This window comes from Capricornis sumatraensis, chromosome 4 (genome assembly GCF_032405125.1).
Source record: "Capricornis sumatraensis isolate serow.1 chromosome 4, serow.2, whole genome shotgun sequence".
NCBI lineage: Eukaryota > Metazoa > Chordata > Mammalia > Artiodactyla > Bovidae > Capricornis > Capricornis sumatraensis.
Window position 1 is genome coordinate 131658396 of NC_091072.1, and position 16974 is coordinate 131675369.

General features: G+C 32.9%; 1 protein-coding gene across 3 annotated transcripts in view; it reads left to right on the plus strand.

The window, feature by feature from the left end:
- The window catches only part of C2CD5 (C2 calcium dependent domain containing 5), an 87820-nt gene that overhangs the window by 29303 nt on the left and 41543 nt on the right, over positions 1 to 16974 (plus strand). For all 3 annotated transcript variants that reach the window (XM_068970932.1, XM_068970934.1, XM_068970935.1), the window contains 2 exons: positions 1162 to 1247; positions 6886 to 6994. In XM_068970932.1, coding sequence (XP_068827033.1) covers positions 1162 to 1247; positions 6886 to 6994 — 195 coding nt within the window. The remainder of the gene's footprint in view (positions 1 to 1161; positions 1248 to 6885; positions 6995 to 16974) is intronic.

Here is a 16974-nt window from a genome sequence, read left to right on the forward strand (position 1 = left end):
CATTGCATTAATTTTCAAGTTATTCTGCTCTATTTTCTGATATTTCATTTATCTCTACCAAATTACATTTTATTTTATGGCTTTCAATATGCTTCATATGAAGATCTTAGTTTTGTTTCTGTGTTTAGTATTGTATAGTCTCTAAAAATTATGTTTAGGTTACTACAAGAAAAATACATTTCTTTTTAATTTTTAAAGAACAAAATGGGACTATACACATGCTAACTTTGTTTCCTTATCCAAGAACAGCTAAAAATATAAAAGTAAATTAGTTCCTTTCTTAAGTCATTGTAGTAAATATGCTTGCATGTATCTTCAGGTTTAAAAGGTGGGACTAAATTATTAATTTTAGTTTGTAGAGCACTGGCTTCTCACCTGCCCCCTGCTCTCTTTAATTCTTTGACCATAGTTGGTCTATTAGTACTATCAAAACAATAAAATAAGGAAAGACATTTAAACTTATACCTTAAAAATAAATACATCTAAGAGCTTGGGAAATGTAATTCTTTCATCCATAACCATGTACATTTGTGATGTGTCTATTATATGTCTGTAATTTTTAGTTTTTAAAAACTGTCAGTTTTTGCAAATAAGTTGTATGATATGAATATTAGTGCTATTTTGTAATGAATATTATGTTTATGAATGCAAAATTATCAGAAAATAGATGTGACTATATTTCAAAATTGCCTAAAATTCATACTCTTAAGAGAATTTTGGAATATTTTAAGCTCAATTAGTGCTTTCTTTCTATATATATTTAGTTTGAAACAAACATTTAATGTTTCTCATTTCTTTTAGTACTCTTCACTTGTTAGCAGGGTATAAGTAATTGATATTACATTGATTTTTTTATTAGAAGATTCAGCTTTTAAAATTGAATATTACATAAAAAGTTTGTCACCTTAATGTAATTTTAAAAATGATTTTTAGGATAAATTAAGTCTACACTCACTGTGATCAGAATTTTGACATCTTGCTTCTAAAGAAAACCTTGTGAATAAAAAAGAGTATGTGCTTAGTTGCCATCACAAATACTTCAAATGTTTAGATTTTTGTTTTTAACAGATTTTGTTCATGATATTTATGAAGATAAATGCAATTAAACTTTCTATGTCTCTAGTTGTTTTTGGTCGTTATTTACATACTGATGTTCTGTAGGAATGGGAAGTGGTAGTGCTGGAAAAGAAGGGGGGCCCTTTAAAGCTCTTTTAAGACAACAGACTCAATCAGCATTGGAACAGAGGGTAAGGTTCACTCAATATTCTTTCTTCTTACACTGTTAATATGATTTTATTCTCATGCTTCTATGTACGTACTTGTTTCCATATACTAGTTTTGATTAATAATGTAATTTCAGTCCAAAAGGTATCATAGTAATTTGCTTATTAATGATTACTTTTAATTTGGAATAATTCTATAACTATTTTTGTCTTATCTCCCAAAGTTATATTAGAAATAGTCTGTTTGGAAATATCCATTGAATAATAAAATCTTTCTAATTTTATGTTAGGGTTTAATATATAAAAGTAAATAGTGGATAATTTTCTAGAAAAAAGTTTATTGGTATTGTATGAAAAATAATTCTTTAGTATATTAACATATATTTGCTGAGATAAATTTTATCAGTGGCCAGTCTCTTTGGGATTAAGAAATGCAGATTCCATACTTTTACAGATTAACATAGATAATATGACTATTCAGTATGTGAATACATCTCTTTTAAGTACTGTAAATTTACTTAATTAAATATGTTGTATGAAGAGCTAAAGTGTTTGGATGATTTTCTCTCTTTATTTTTTTGTATAAACTTCATTGCTAAGGGAGGATCGCCTCATAGGTTCTGTAGAAGGCGGGTATGTTTCTGAACATGTGTGAGAGCCTATTTCATGTATTGGTAGCTTTTCCAGTTTTAATCTTGGTCATTTAAGTTTTATTTAAGCATTTAACAAATGTTGCCAGCTTTTTTTCTTTTTTGTAATGCAAAGTTGTTTGTTTTTTGTTTTAATTTAATGGCACTATGAGACTCATGTTTTTTTTTCCCCCCTAACTAATACAGTGCATGGTTTTATATGTCATGTCAGTTATTTTAAGGCACAGTTCCATAGCTTTCATTATGTCTGATTTGGAAGTTACAAGCATTTACAGAATTTTCTTTTACATGTTCCATTTTATACTAGCAGTAAAAAAAAAAAGATAACACATATCAAATACCTGTAAAAGGATGCATTTTATAAAACAAAGGTATTTATTTGCTAGAAGTTGGCTTTCGACAAGAGTGTTTTTCAAATCCTATTATTATAAACAGTACAACAAGTAATTTTTTTAGACTTTTTTTCCTTGTGCTGAAAGTATCTGTGTGTGCAGTTTGCCTGTTATAAAAGTCTGGAGAGAACAGAGCTGAACTAAACTTGGGACTTTTGTAGGACTTGGGTGGTACCTGGTTCTTTGCCTTTGAGCTACTACTCTTACATCGGCAGGCATATGTGCCAATGACTGCCATCAAGTAGCTCACCTACACATTCAAACTATACATTGAAACCAAATATAAAGAAAGACTAACAGCATGGGGAAGAGGATCAGAGTTAAAGTGTGTGTGTCACTTACAGTTTTTAGGCCAGAGAACTCTTATTGCCTACCCCCTCCCAGTTTTACATTTTCTGGAGTCCCTTACGCTAGGAATATTGTCTGTAATCTAATTACCATTCTAGAATTCACATGAACAGAAAAACTTGACTTGCGTTGACATTTGATATAATGAGACTTTGCCTGTGTGTTGAGTCCGTGACTCTCCTGTCTGTACTAAGAGCTTTAAAAAGCACCTAGTTTTAAAGGACAAAAGAAATACTAATCATTGAAAACGTTTTGGATTTAGTTTGGGTAAAATTTATGTTTTCAAGTATGCTTTCAAACATTCTTAAACTTCTGGGCACATTAACACATTGGACATACATTACTAAATAATCCTCGAGGCATTAACAGCAGAGATGTGGAGGTCTATAGTTTTCATTTACCACTCTGTAAACCTCAGTTGGCAATATATTTACATTATCAAACCTTGCAGTGGCAGTGAGTTGTATGTGTGAGCCTCCCTCTCTACCCTGTGTATATAATGGGTAGAAAAAGCCTTGTCATGCTTGGCTTCCCCATGTACCTGTGGCTGCCATCAGTATGGAAAAAATTTGAGCAGAAATAATGAAGAATTCTCCCTGTATGTGGTCACTTATGCTTTAACTCTGCCAAGTTGAACACTAGATCAAGTTGAACATATGATCTATTTATCATTTTATATATTCATGTAAAAAAAAATTTTTTTTTAATTAATTTTTTTAATTTAATTTTAAAATCTTTAATACTTCTGCCCCTTGCTACCCTTAATATATTATATGGCTTTTTGTTTCTTGTGGAAAAGAGGAACTTTATTTGTCCATCATCTTTTGAGTTACTCAAGTAGCAGTTATCAAAAATAAAAGTGCTTTTTTCTTCCTCTCTCACAAAAGCATTAAAAAATAAATTGACAAGATCTTGGTAATTGGTATCAGATTATTGGGAGGTAAAAGTTTAGATTAAGGTTCTGCCTGTGAAGTATTTGCTATGAAGCAAATAGATTTATTTTTCCAATATGATTCTTTTTTAACTTGCCAGAAAAATGAAGTTACTTTTTAGATTCTGGAATGTATATTTTTCTTCAATAAAGAATCCTAATTGACTTAGTTTGGTATTTCCCAAATGTATTTTACCATGAAGTCCTTCCATTTAAAATGCCTGTTAGGAACCCACTTTGGGAAGGTTAGATTTAAAATGGATTCTTTTGATAAATTATGATCTTTCTTGAAGAAGGGATAAAATTATATGATAAATCATTGTATGAACCTGGCAGGGAGTTTTGTATCTAGAAAGTTTACTATGGTGTCTTGGGATAATAAAAAAAATCTCTGATTTCAAAAAATGAAATTGATAAATATCTTCTGAGAAAAATCCTATTTAAATCTTTTTAAAAATTCCATTTGTTTTCAGAATTTTCAACTAGCCTGCCTCTGAGCACATGCTATTAAATGATTCATGCTGCATGCACTTGGCTTATGTCAAAGCATCAATGTATGAAGTCTTATCTAGGCTCCACAGGGCAAAATAAGGGCTTTCCAGAGAAAATGTGGTCCCTGGCATTCCCATCTGGACACTGAAGGCAGGGTGTGCTTGGGTGGATCTTAACGAAGCTGTCCTTTTCAGTGGAGGAGAGCCTATAGATTCATCAGGTGTAGTAATAGAGAGAGATTAAAATTAATTCTTTTACTCAGTGTTTTAACCAAAAATGGTAAGAAGCCAGGTGACAAAGTTTGTGGCTCAGAGAGTGTAGGCCCTCTTCATTTCAGTGTTTCACCTGAATCCTGGATTTGATAGGACATCCATCTCAGGGTATGGTAGCGTCTGTGAAGCCTAGTTTTGAGGTGCTGTGCACAGGACTGGCACATTGGAAGTGTTCCATAATAGTTACTGGTGATGCTGGTGGGAGAACAGCTATTTAACCCTCAGTTGAGATACTGGCAGTAAGCTCTTCTGAAAGTGTTGTTTGCCAATCATAGTTTGGGTTGAATAATAATGCCATTTAAATTCTAGGTTGTTTGTTGGTTTGTTTTTGGCCACGCCCTGTGGCAAGCAGGATCCTAGCCCTAACTGTGGGTGGAACTCATGCTCCCTGCAGTGAAAATGGGAGTCCTAAGCACTGAACTTCCAGGGAAGTCCCTCTAGGTTAAGTTTTGTGTTAAACTGGGGGAGTGTGCTGCCTGGATGAACTGGGGACAGTTAGGACAGAGTCTAAGTTGGCAGGGCATCCTCTACCTCTTAGGTCAGCTGGTCCCCTACTACTTCTGCTCTGGAGTGATGCTTCCCCCCATCCTGTTCTCCCATTTTCTGAAGTTTGGGGAGAAGAGTTAGAGACTCCCAAATAGAGAAATCATTTAGGTTCATTTTCTTTTTCTATCTTATCTAAAATCTTATATGCAGATTTCCAGCATGGAATTTACTTATTTCTCAAGTTTAGGTGGAAGCACTGCGTTCCATTTAGCTTCCAAAATTTGCATTTTCACTGTCTGTTATCCAAAATATTTAAAATGTTAAGTATAAAGATAAAGCGTAACATGCTTTTTGGACTTTACCACAGTAGTTTGAGGAAATTTTAAAACTTCTGTATTCTTAAAATTGAAAACAAATCTTAAGGATCTTAAGGACACAACTTAGAGACTGAACAAAAGACTCATGTTTCCAATAGTATGAGCTTATCTGTACTTTCTCATTTAAAATTTATATGTAAAAAATTTGGGTGGAAATAAGGGGGCCTCTGCCTATCAACTGGGTCAAACTTGTCCACTTCCACTGTTCTTTTACTCCCTTTTTACATAGCATAGGTTTTCCTTGCCCTTGTTAAAGATTACTTTTAAATTTTAATGAATTTATTTCTGAATATGAGTGTGTGTGTGTGCACACACCCACACATGTATATATATTTTAATACTATACATCATGGGTTATTGGGGTGTGCAGGACTGTTTGCCTCTGTGCTAAATGATTCCAAGTTGCTTTGCTGTGTGAATTATGCTTTGGTCAGTTCATATCCCCATGCTTTAAGCAGCCAGTCAGTAATCTTGCTGTGGTTAATGTGCCTACTTCTTGTAGTATTCTGTATCTCTTTATCTCCCAACTTTTATTTGCTGCATTTAATCTGCTATGGTCCAGAAAAAAAAGATACCAGTAGATTTTAGAATATATTTGTAATGTTATACACTTGTAATTACCATATATCATTGTATGAATATAGTCTATGGGGATCTCTTAGGAATGAAATACATGAAGTTTAGTCCTTGCAACTGTAACAGTTCTTTTGACTGTTGAGAGCCCTGTTTTGCTTAATTTCCAGTTCTCAGTATGTTCTGAATAGCTGAGGCTACTGCTAAGTGACTTGTGGTTAAGTGAGCTACGTTAATCTTGCCGCCAGACAGGTTGGATATTGTTTTCCTTTCTTGCATCCAGTTTTTATCATATGAGCGGCCTCAGGAACTCTCCTTTCCTTTGGGTGCTATTTCAATAAACTTTCTTTCTCTGCTTTACCATTTCTCTGTTGCCTGCATCTCTTCATTTCTAAGTTGACAAATTTGATGTCCGAGAGAGAGAGAGAGAGAGAGAGAGAGAGGAGAATAAATTCTGGAAGAACTTGTAGAATTCGATTGCCTACCTTGCTGTCATCTACATACCTCTCCCCTTCTTAATATGCATTTATATATTTAGATTTTTTTTCCTGCTGCCCCCTTGTTGATAGAGGAAATAAGCCCACACAGTAATTCTCTGCCTACCTGAACTTGGCTCTTCTCTTCATCTTTCTATGTAGCTGTTAACCTGCTCTGCTCATCCTCTCCCTCCTCCTCCCTCAGCCCCACCTTGTTTTAGACTTCCTGCCCCAAGACTTCAGAGTCTGCCAGTAGCCTGGAACAGGGTAGGTGTCTGAGGGAGAGTCTGCCCCGTCGAGAAGTAGATGTGGATTGTGGTTCAGGCAGATTCCTCATCTCATTGCCAAGTTCGATCGCAATAGGTGATTGAGAGGAAGGAAGAGTGTGTTCAAATATCTCAAATTGAAACTCTGAGAATGGTTTTTTTTTCTCATTTAGAAGTGATAAAAAAGGTGTTCGGATTCTCTATAACATAATGCATATGGGAAAATGGATTGGGAACTCAGCATCCAAGGAAGCTTTTCATTACAAAGCATCTGTAATGTATAATTGGTAGCCTTTTGTTAAGGGGTAGAATTCATTTCTTTATGACAAGCTTTTTAACAGACATGCATTTGTACTTCACACATGGTCAGGCATATTTTTCCCCCATTCTTTCTACTAGGAATTTCCATTTTTCACCCTGACGGCATTTCCTCCTGGATTCCTTGTGCATGTTGGGGGCGTTGTTAGTGCACGCTCTGTGAAGCTTTTGGATCGCATCCACAATCCTGGTATGTTCTCTAAACATTTGTTTTCTGTGTTTCATTTACTTACACTGTGATTATTATTAACACTGATTTTTATAGTTTTTTAAGCTGAATTTATCCAAAAAGAAAAATGACGAAGAAAGTATAAACTAGCACACGTTGCTTTCAAATATTTGCAGTAATCTTAACTAAAAATAAACTAAGTAGACATGTATATTTCAGTTACCTTTTTTTTAATACAAAGTAAATCTTGATTCATTTTTGGCTAAGGTGTATCACTCTGAGGCAATCCTTAAATCACTTTTGAGTCAGCTGTTTTCTTTGACTCAGGCAGATAACAAAATTTACAATTTGATCATTGTGGCCATTAGCTTAAGAGGTTAGGTTAATTCTTTTCACTGGAATAATTCTTTATGGGTTATTTGAGTAATTTTCTTATTCATAAAAGAAGTCTTAGTTTGACATGTATACATTGTGTAGAGAACCTAAAAGTTTTAAAAAAGTAATTATTGTCTTTGGATCCTTGGTTTCTTTCAGTAGCTATTTATTCCATTTAAGCAAACAGGAGAAAATGGCAACTCACTTCTTTAAAACATGAACCTTGATTATAAAAGAGAAAAAAGGCATGCAAGTCCCAGTAATTTCAGACCCTTGGATTAAAAATGCTTTGCTGGTTTTTCTAAATCTAAAATAAGCATGAGAAGTATAGTAGGAACTTTCCCTATGGAACTTGTTCTTGCATCTCTCATTGACTAGATGCCCAGTAACTTATTCAAGTCACTTATTATTTTGATGACATACCTTAAACTTGAAGTTATATTAGTATTCTTACCTGGCATGTATGCGAATGTATTTTTGAAAATTGAAATGGTCACTTCCAGTAAGCTCTTTGGGGCCTTGTACTGACAGCTATGAAAAAAGAAAAATGCTTTGAAATTATTGTATGCAAAACTCAAATAGTGATTTTGAGGATACAAAGCATTACCGTTCTTTTAGATTTTTAAAAAATTTAATCTGGGCCCCATAGTTTGATGTCATTTGAATTAAAACAGAATGGAATTTTTCTAAACCCTGAATGGAATTGCAGAAAAGCAATACTTTTTGGGATTAGTTTAACTCTAACGTTGAGCAAATACATATTTTAAGTACCAGTCTTCTCTTTTTCTTCTCTGGTTTATTATTTTTTTCCCCTGTATCTCATTTTTGGGGTCAATTTAAAATCTTTTCTTCGTGCAGTATTTTATGCATTCTGTAGTAATTAAACGGAGAAGGCAATGGCACCCCACTCCAGTACTCTTGCCTGGAAAATCTCATGGACGGGGGAGCCTGGAAGGCTATAGTCCATGGGGTTGCTGAGGGTCAGACGAGACTGAGCGACTTCACTTTCACTTTTCACTTTCATCCATTGGAGAAGGAAATGGCAACCCACTCCAGTGTTCTTGCCTTGAGAATCCCAGGGACGGGGGACCCTGTCTATGGGGTGGCACAGAGTCGGACACGACTGAAGTGGCTTAGCAGCAGCAGCACCAGTAATTAAAGGCAAATTTAGACTGATGCCAGTTTTAATGGATTGAGATCTTGAAGACTATGCCAAATTTCATATCTGTGCATTTAGGAACTTAAATTATTTGAGAAGTGGAAGGAAATACTGAGTTAAGATACCTGACACTAACTGGGTGACCCAAGGCCAGTTACCTGTGTTTCTATGTACCCTTGACTCAAGTATTTTGATAGGTGGCATCTACCCATCGATATAATAGCTCCAAAAATGGCTCTAGGGATATATTCAGTTGTTCGTGATGGGAACATTTAAATTTCATCATTGCTTCCATGTACTCTGAGTAAGCTGTAGAATCTAGGAGAAGAAATGAAGGTTATTTAAACTAAGTTTAAGTAGAGAGCCAAATTTTAAATTGCATTACTTAAAAAAAAAAAACCCAAAAAACCTGCTTTTGAGCATTTTCCATACTTGACAGTTTATTTTTAGTTGTGTAAGAAATATAAAATTCCAGGCCCAGGGAAGAAAACACAAGTTCTTCCTTCTTATAAAATATGATTTGTATATTGTAACTATAGCACATCCATTTTCTTTCTCTCCTTCCCTATCAGAATATTTTTTCAGTTTATGTGGAGAAATTCTCAGTTACTGATGGTTTATTTTCCAGAAGATTATGGGCATATATAATACATGTAAATACTTGTAATGTTATAAATGTTGTATTTCAGTTTTGTTTTTATTTTCAGTTAAATACAAATCATATTCTAATGGCCCCAATATTATATTATTTTGATATAATTATCACATTATTTGGATGTTTTTTTATATATGTATTGTGCCTGAAAAAGGAACATTTGTTTAACATTTTGTTAATCTTCAGGCCCCGTAAATAATTATGTGTGAAAAAATTTTAATTTGTTTACAGAAGCTAAATGTCAGAACAAAACTCAGTTAGCATCTACCATAATAAAGATTTATTAATTTTATGATTCTGAGTTACTCTGCTGAAAGAAAATTATGACAGATGAGATAACACGTGCTAATGTTAAAAGTCCTATATTTGCACTCTCAGATGAATCTTGCAGCTATTTTTTGACCAGTGAATATGGGAAATTTTCATTTCACACTAAGTTTAAAAGGAAAAGCCTTATTTTAAAACGACTACCACCTGCTAACTATTGATTGTTATTTTGGAGTTACTTCTTTAGAACTTCCTCTTCTTCAATAATAAACAAACAGGTCATACAATAAGGGAGAGAATGGGAAGGTTTTAAAAGGTAATTAATTATCTGAAATAATAATTAGACTTCAGTTAATGTTAGATGACTATAGCATGTTCCTTCTTCTCTATTTCTACTTCTTATTAACTCTGCTGTCTGTGTCTTTCTAGTTCCTGTCAAGTGGTGGTGTCGATTGTGTTCTTATTTGTAGTTTTTTTTTTTTTTTTCCTACTATTCTGCACCTAAAACTGATCTACTAATTTGCTGTTTTGAACTCAGCCTTTGTCGGAATTATGGGTAACACAAGATCTTACAAACTGCTAGACTGGAATAGTTTCAATTCAGGTATTTTAATGGTCATTCAGTACTACATATGCTGACAAAAATTATGGCAGCTCAGTGAAGTTTTTAGAAATGTTCTCAATTAAATAGGCTTAATGTCAATTCAGTTAATACAGATATATTTTGGAATACATATGTGATAACTTTTGTAATTTCCATGGAGATACAAACATAAAAATGTTTTTACTAAAATGAATTAATCAAAACCATAGAAATACCATGAATTATGAATGACTTCTGTTAGGTGATGAACTTTCAGAGTGATAATTTTAAATTATATTTATTACATTTTGTACAGTTTTTTCATATCAGGTGAATGATACTAGATTAGCTTTATCATTAAGGGAATAGTAATTGTTAAATATATAAGTATCAAATGGCTAGTTTGATCATCTTGAAGTATGTTTAAACTTCAATTTAGATTTGAATATATTTAGTGCTCTGTATATATTATAAAAGTATAACTGTATTTTTATTATTTTTAATTTTTTAAAATTTATTTTAATTGGAGGCTAATTACAATATTGTAGTGGTTTTGCTGTATTTTTATTTATAATTCTAGAAGTGTTCTGAAATTTGGTAAGTAGGAGCAGATTTTGGGGGAATTAACAGCTTTCATAAGCTTTCCTCTCTCCCTTTCCAAATAGAATATATTTTTTCTTTTTAAGTAATTTTACATATGAATATAGTTTGTAGCTTTTAAAGAAACTAAGATAGCTTTACAGCTGATGATGTGGTTTAGAGTCAAAGCCAATTAATTTTTCTTTTTGATTAAAAGCATGCTCTCTTAACATAAAAATGTAGATATTTATATTATCTCTATTTTAGAATTAAATAATAGAGCTATTTGATTCAGTATCAGAAACTGGCATTTTCCTAAAGAACTTTTTTAGTTGTATCAGAAACTACATCTATTTATAGAAAAACAAAAGCAGAAGCACCAAGAGGCTCAACATTTGAGATAATATCCCATAATCTTTTCAGTGTTATAAACTTTTTTTGTTTTTAGGAGTCCAGGAGTAAGTTCTGATGTAAGTAGTGCATATTTGACTATGAAGTAACTCATGTTCATCATGTGGATTTAACCTAAAGTCAGATCTGATCTGATCTGGTCCAACAATCTGATCTGGTCCAACCTTTGCAGATTTGGACTGATATCAGTTGGTAAATCTTTGAGGAAATTACCTCTATTTCCTATCTAAGTTTTTGCCAGCACGTATCACATTGGTTAGAGTTAAAGTAATCTCTTGTAATGTCATGCTTTATATTGGTTTTTTTTTAATGAGAAATTAAAAATATCCTGCTGGGTTCATTTAATAAAATAAGAATATATTTTAGGAAATCATGGGCAGATTATGGTCCTGGGCAGAGAAAAGGTTAGTTATATAAGAATAGGACATTGAGGCATCATCATTAATAATTTAAGGAGCTGAAAGTTTGTGAGGGCAACGATGTTTAAAATGAGAGATATAATAAATGATAGAACTGTTTTGGAAAGTGGGAAAGGCAAAAGTTAAATCTTAAAGACACAGTAAAGACTTTGTTCCCTGTAAACAAAATTTGGTGAGGAGGAACATGGTTGAGGAAGCAGTATATCTTGCCATCATTTAAAATAAAATCCAGTAGTAAGTATAAGAAAGAAAAGATGGATATGTTACAGCATATTAAAAGAACATAAAAAATGATGCTTTCAGTTTAATATGCTCATAGTTTTATGTTTTTGATGGGGGATATTTAGAGTCTTTCTGGTAAGAATTGGTATATACTTAGAAACCAGGATTTTTCTGATACTAGTTTCAGAAAAATAGCTTGATAATTCTGCAAAAAATTTATATATTTGGTAAATGTATTCAAATCATTTATATATTTTTCTCTGTAATTAGGGAATATTTAGCCACTCCTGTCCTGTATTACCACAGAAAATCAAAAATTGTAGAAAAGTAGTTGTTGATACAGTTTCTGTTAATGCTAGAAATTATTTATCAATACTATATTTCCTGGTCTCTGATACCAGCTATAGCATTGACTTCATAAAAGCCTTCTAAGAAAAAAGAGGAACACATGCTAGTCAAACATACTAATTATTTGACATTTTTATTTCAGAAACATTAAAATGTGGAACGGTATAGGAAAACATTTTATATCACACAATAGTGTTTCATGCAAAACAGTAGACCATGTGGGCAGTTATTAGAATTTATTTTGTACTATGCAATTTGCTAGATAAGAGATGTGCAAAGGTACCTGTCCCCCTATTTTTATATTCTAGGAGGATAGAAGAATACGTAAAAGGCGTACTGTGTAGTATGGTGTGATACAAGATTCAGAGTTAAAGAGAAAGTTAAGATTAACTCTGTGTGGCAGGGTACCTTATAGAGGTAGTAATCTTGAGCTCAGTTTTGGATAGTATATGAAGATTCACTTAGATTTATATTTCAGACAGTGTATTGGAACCATGTTAATATATTCTTTGAGTCTATTTCTGAAACTTCAAGCATTTGCAAAACAGTATCCTAGCCATTACTCATTTGATGTTTATTACATAGCTAATTCATACTTTTTGTTTGCTATTAATGCAAAATGTCTTAGTTTACCTTTTTCCCCCACCTCCTTTTCTTCTGCCTTGTCGTGTTAGCTTGTGTTAACTACAGTGTTAACTACAGTGATAGAAGGTATTTTTATAGAGCAGGAAGAAAGGAACTCAATATTTGAAAATTTATTCAAAACTCTTACCTTTTACTACCTTGTTTCTTATTTCTTTGGTCTGTTAAAACACTTTGAGAAAGACAAAATGAACCTTGCTACTAGGGAGGAGAATATAACATTTGCAGATCTTGTGTGTGACATGCCAGGGACAGGAGATTCAAGACAGAGTAGTCAGATTTGCATTAAATTGCTGCCTACTGATTCAGAATGAATTTAAAAGCAGCAAGACTAGAGAGAGCCCAGTTAGTGCAGTGCAGGAGTCCTAGCCAGATAGTGACCTGGGATCTGATGGTGACAGGAGAGCTAAAGTTTCATGGTGCACTTACTATGTACTCTTCTAAGATTTTATGGTAGTAGGTCATTTAATCCTCAAGCACAGCCCTCACATAGGCGTTCGTCTCATTTTGTGCATGAGCAGTACGAAACATAGCCATTTGTCCGAGGTCAAATAGGAAGTGATTGAGCCCCAGTTTGAACCTTACAATTTTGGCTTCAGGGATTACACTCTTAACCACAAATTTACAAACTGTTTAGAATGTAAAGCCTTCAGGACTTGGTAATTATAGGAAAATGTGGTGAGTGAAACAGGCTCGGTGCAACTTTGAGCTGAGAGAGAGAGAAGGGTAATGATTGTCCCACATGTCTGCAAGTCTTAACATCCCAGGGGGCAAATGATTCCTATCTTTTAGAAACTCAAGTCTGTTTGAAAGTTCAGTTGTAAATAATATTTTGAGTAAATTTTAATAGCCCTAGCTCATTGCTTCTCAAATGGCTGTAATCTTTTTTTCTTCTGAGTTTACCACTAGAAGTATTTCTGAATAGGTCACACATAGTTTCTTACTTATAACAGTCTCAGTGAGTTGAGGAACATTTGTTATTCTTTCCTGTGTAGGATGCATGCCAATTTAGATAATGTTTTTAGAAGTGACAAGAGGAAATTTAAAGTAGTTATATAATGTCATTTGAAAAATACTAGTTTGAAGTAGCTTATGAACTTAGACAATATTTTTAAGTGTTTTTAAGCCCTGAGTTAGTAAAGCAGGATGTTTGAATAGCCTTTCTTTTGTTTTTGAGAATATTCTAAAATTTTTTTTTTCTTTTTTTACTGTTTTAGACAGATTGTAGGTTTTAAGACTTATTAGACTGGAAATTTTCTCAATCTTACAGTGAATGAACTTCAGCTAATGATAGATTTAGTGGTTTAAATTTAGAAAATGTTACCCTCTCTTTTTTTGTTTTCAGAAATATAGTTAGAAATTTGACTTTATTTTGGAGGCAAAATTAATAGTTAACATCTAAAAGTGTAGTTACTACTTTAAAAATATTTAACAATATGAGTCAGCTGAGGAAATATTTATATAAGGAAATATTTATATAGAATATACTTACCACTCTGATCATTCAAATTTTTCTCCAGTAGATGTTTGTCAAGTGCCTACCATGTCTTAAGCACAATTCTGGGGATTGGAAATAACCAGGGTTCACCCAGGCAAACCTCCTGTTTACATACTAGTCTAGTCTATTTCTTATACTACTTTGCTGTGTGTGTGAGAGAGAGAGAGTTAAATGGAGATAGACTTTGTTGGAATTTGAATTCTACTGATGATCTCAGCAGTCATTATTTTTCTACATCTGAGGGACATTCATGAGCAGATGTGCAAACTAAGCCTAAAGTAGTTAAGCAGCATTTGGTTTTCAGTATTTTAATAAGGTTTTCAGAAAGTAGATACATAGAGTTCAAGAAGGCATAAATATAGCATGCATGACTTGTGAGCTTTCCTTTATAATGTGACATAACTATAATATTTAATTTTCTTTCTATATATAATGTAACTGGATATTCATTACTTTTCTGCTATCTGTAAAAAAAAGTCAGATGGGTAATCTCCTTAAGTGTGAAATTTCACTCTTCATATATATGAAATATGTAAAATGTAACTGGATATTCCATTACATTATTATAATGTAACATGTAAATGTAATGTATCATTCTCTATATAAAATAATGTAACTGGTCACCAGTTACATTATATATATAAAGAATGAAATGTCACAGTCAAGGAGTAAATTACATATTTGACTTTTTTTTTTAAACAAATAGTAACGACTGCGGTTTGGTCCAACATGGATTGTATCTGAGCCACCGTCCTAGTATTCCAAATTACCACATCTTGAAGTTCACTCTCAGTTTGTGCATTACTTCTTCTATAATGAGATTCTTCTTTTTAGTCTATACTGAATCCCCAACCAGTTTGAGGTTCTATACTTCCTTGAACCTGGACTCTCTAATTTCTATTCTATTAGTGGAAATTTATCTTCTTCAAAAGGTTGTTTTGCGTTGGACTATTACTTTCAGATATTTGAGAAGGTAGCTTTTTGTGCTCGCCAGTAACAAGATACATTGTCCTTTTTCTGAAAATCCTATCTAACATTTTATCTTCTCTTGTTTATTTAAAAATTAGATTGAATAACTGCCCATTTCCTTTTTTTTTTCTTTCAACTTGATTAAAAGGTTCCCAGGGACAGAATTATTCTCTTCTAGACCTATATAAAAATAGAACTACATTTAACTCTTTATGTAGTTAGCATTTCTTAGTTGCAAATATGTAATTGCCTAAAATCTCGAAGGAATTGACTTTTATAAAGGCTTATTATGTTGAGTTGTTCACTTCTTTACTTTTTGAGGGGTAAACTATTACTGTCATTTTAGGAATCTTTACCAGTGTCACCTGTGCTTTAGAAACAAGATAAAATACTAAAAAGATGGCAAGATATCAAGCTATGGTCATGCTCTAGACAAGTAATAGAAAAGCGAATTAACTGTGATGTCAGCGTAAGTGTGAGGACATTACCCTTGTAAGAGGCATCAGTGAGGCATTGATCTAGAACTCAATTCATGCTTGCAATTAAAAGAATATAGTAAAAGATTTGTGATAATTATCTATGTATAGTTCTGACCCTTGGAAGAAAAATACAAAATAGTATGAAATATAATTTATATAATAAGTAACTTTTCATATCTCCTAAAATGATAATCTTTTTATGATTATCATTAATTCTATAGATTCTTGGGAGGAGCATGGTATTTTAAGTGAAGATATTTTTTCTTCACATCTCTGAAACGTTAATTTCAAACCCTCACATCTCAGCTGTATATCCTTCAAGTGACCAAATTGTATCCAGTTTCATATAAGGCATGTATAGTTGCCAGTAAACTTTTAAACCAGGTTCTTTGTTTTGCCTTTTATATAAGTTTGGTAAATCCTCAGTTTTTACTTTTTTGTAGGGTGAATAAAACAGTTCAGATTCACTAATGTATTTCCTATAAGAAGTATAATTAGCAGTTTTTAAGCTTTAAGATTTCCATTAGTAGGGATTAAACACTCTGATTTTTGTTTCTGAATTTTCAGTACTAGTAAGTTAGACTGAATCATGATTGCTATTTGAATATTCTGTGGCTCATCTCTGGCATTAAGTATAAGATAGGCTTTGAAGAGAAGCTTAATTTTTCTGTAGTATTAAATAAATTGATTTTTCTTAATTGTATCTTAATCAACCCCTAAATTTAATAGCCAAAAAATTCGTCCCTTGACTTCTTGCTCACAGTTGTAGGTAATGATTTTAATCCAATTACTGGTTTGTGATGAAGTGCTCCCTACTGTATGCTTGCCTTGCTTTCACCTAGACTATAGGGCCATTACTTTCTGTAACCATTTCAGTGAGCTGCCATAGTTTTCAGTCTGTACCGTCACCTGATCCAAGCATGCGCCAAAGTTTCCACTGTTTCTGGCTCCTGTCTGCTGAATCTGCTTTGCAAAACCCTTCGTTCTTTGAGCTTTTGCTTTAGCCAAAAACCAAATTTAAGAAATTCTTTGGAGTGTGGACATAACACCATTTGCTTCCTTAGCCCTCCTGTTATGTAACTCTTCAGCTTTTATTAAACTTGTAAATACTGTGTTAACTACGACAGTGGCATCCCCATGTGCAGTTGTGTGGCTCATGTAAAAATAAAGGCTGCTTGTGAACTTGTCAGAAGAGTATGAATGCTCTACTTGCACTGCATTCAGCTTTTTGTCGGTTTTTTGTTTGTTTTTTTAAATCAGCCACTTATTCTTTCATAGTGTTTGGTTTAATTATCTGATTATTTTATGTGTTATACCAAGGTAAGTTTGATGTAGATAAACTTTGTATTCTATGTGGTTATATGTATCTCATAGTAATTATTATTACATACTTTT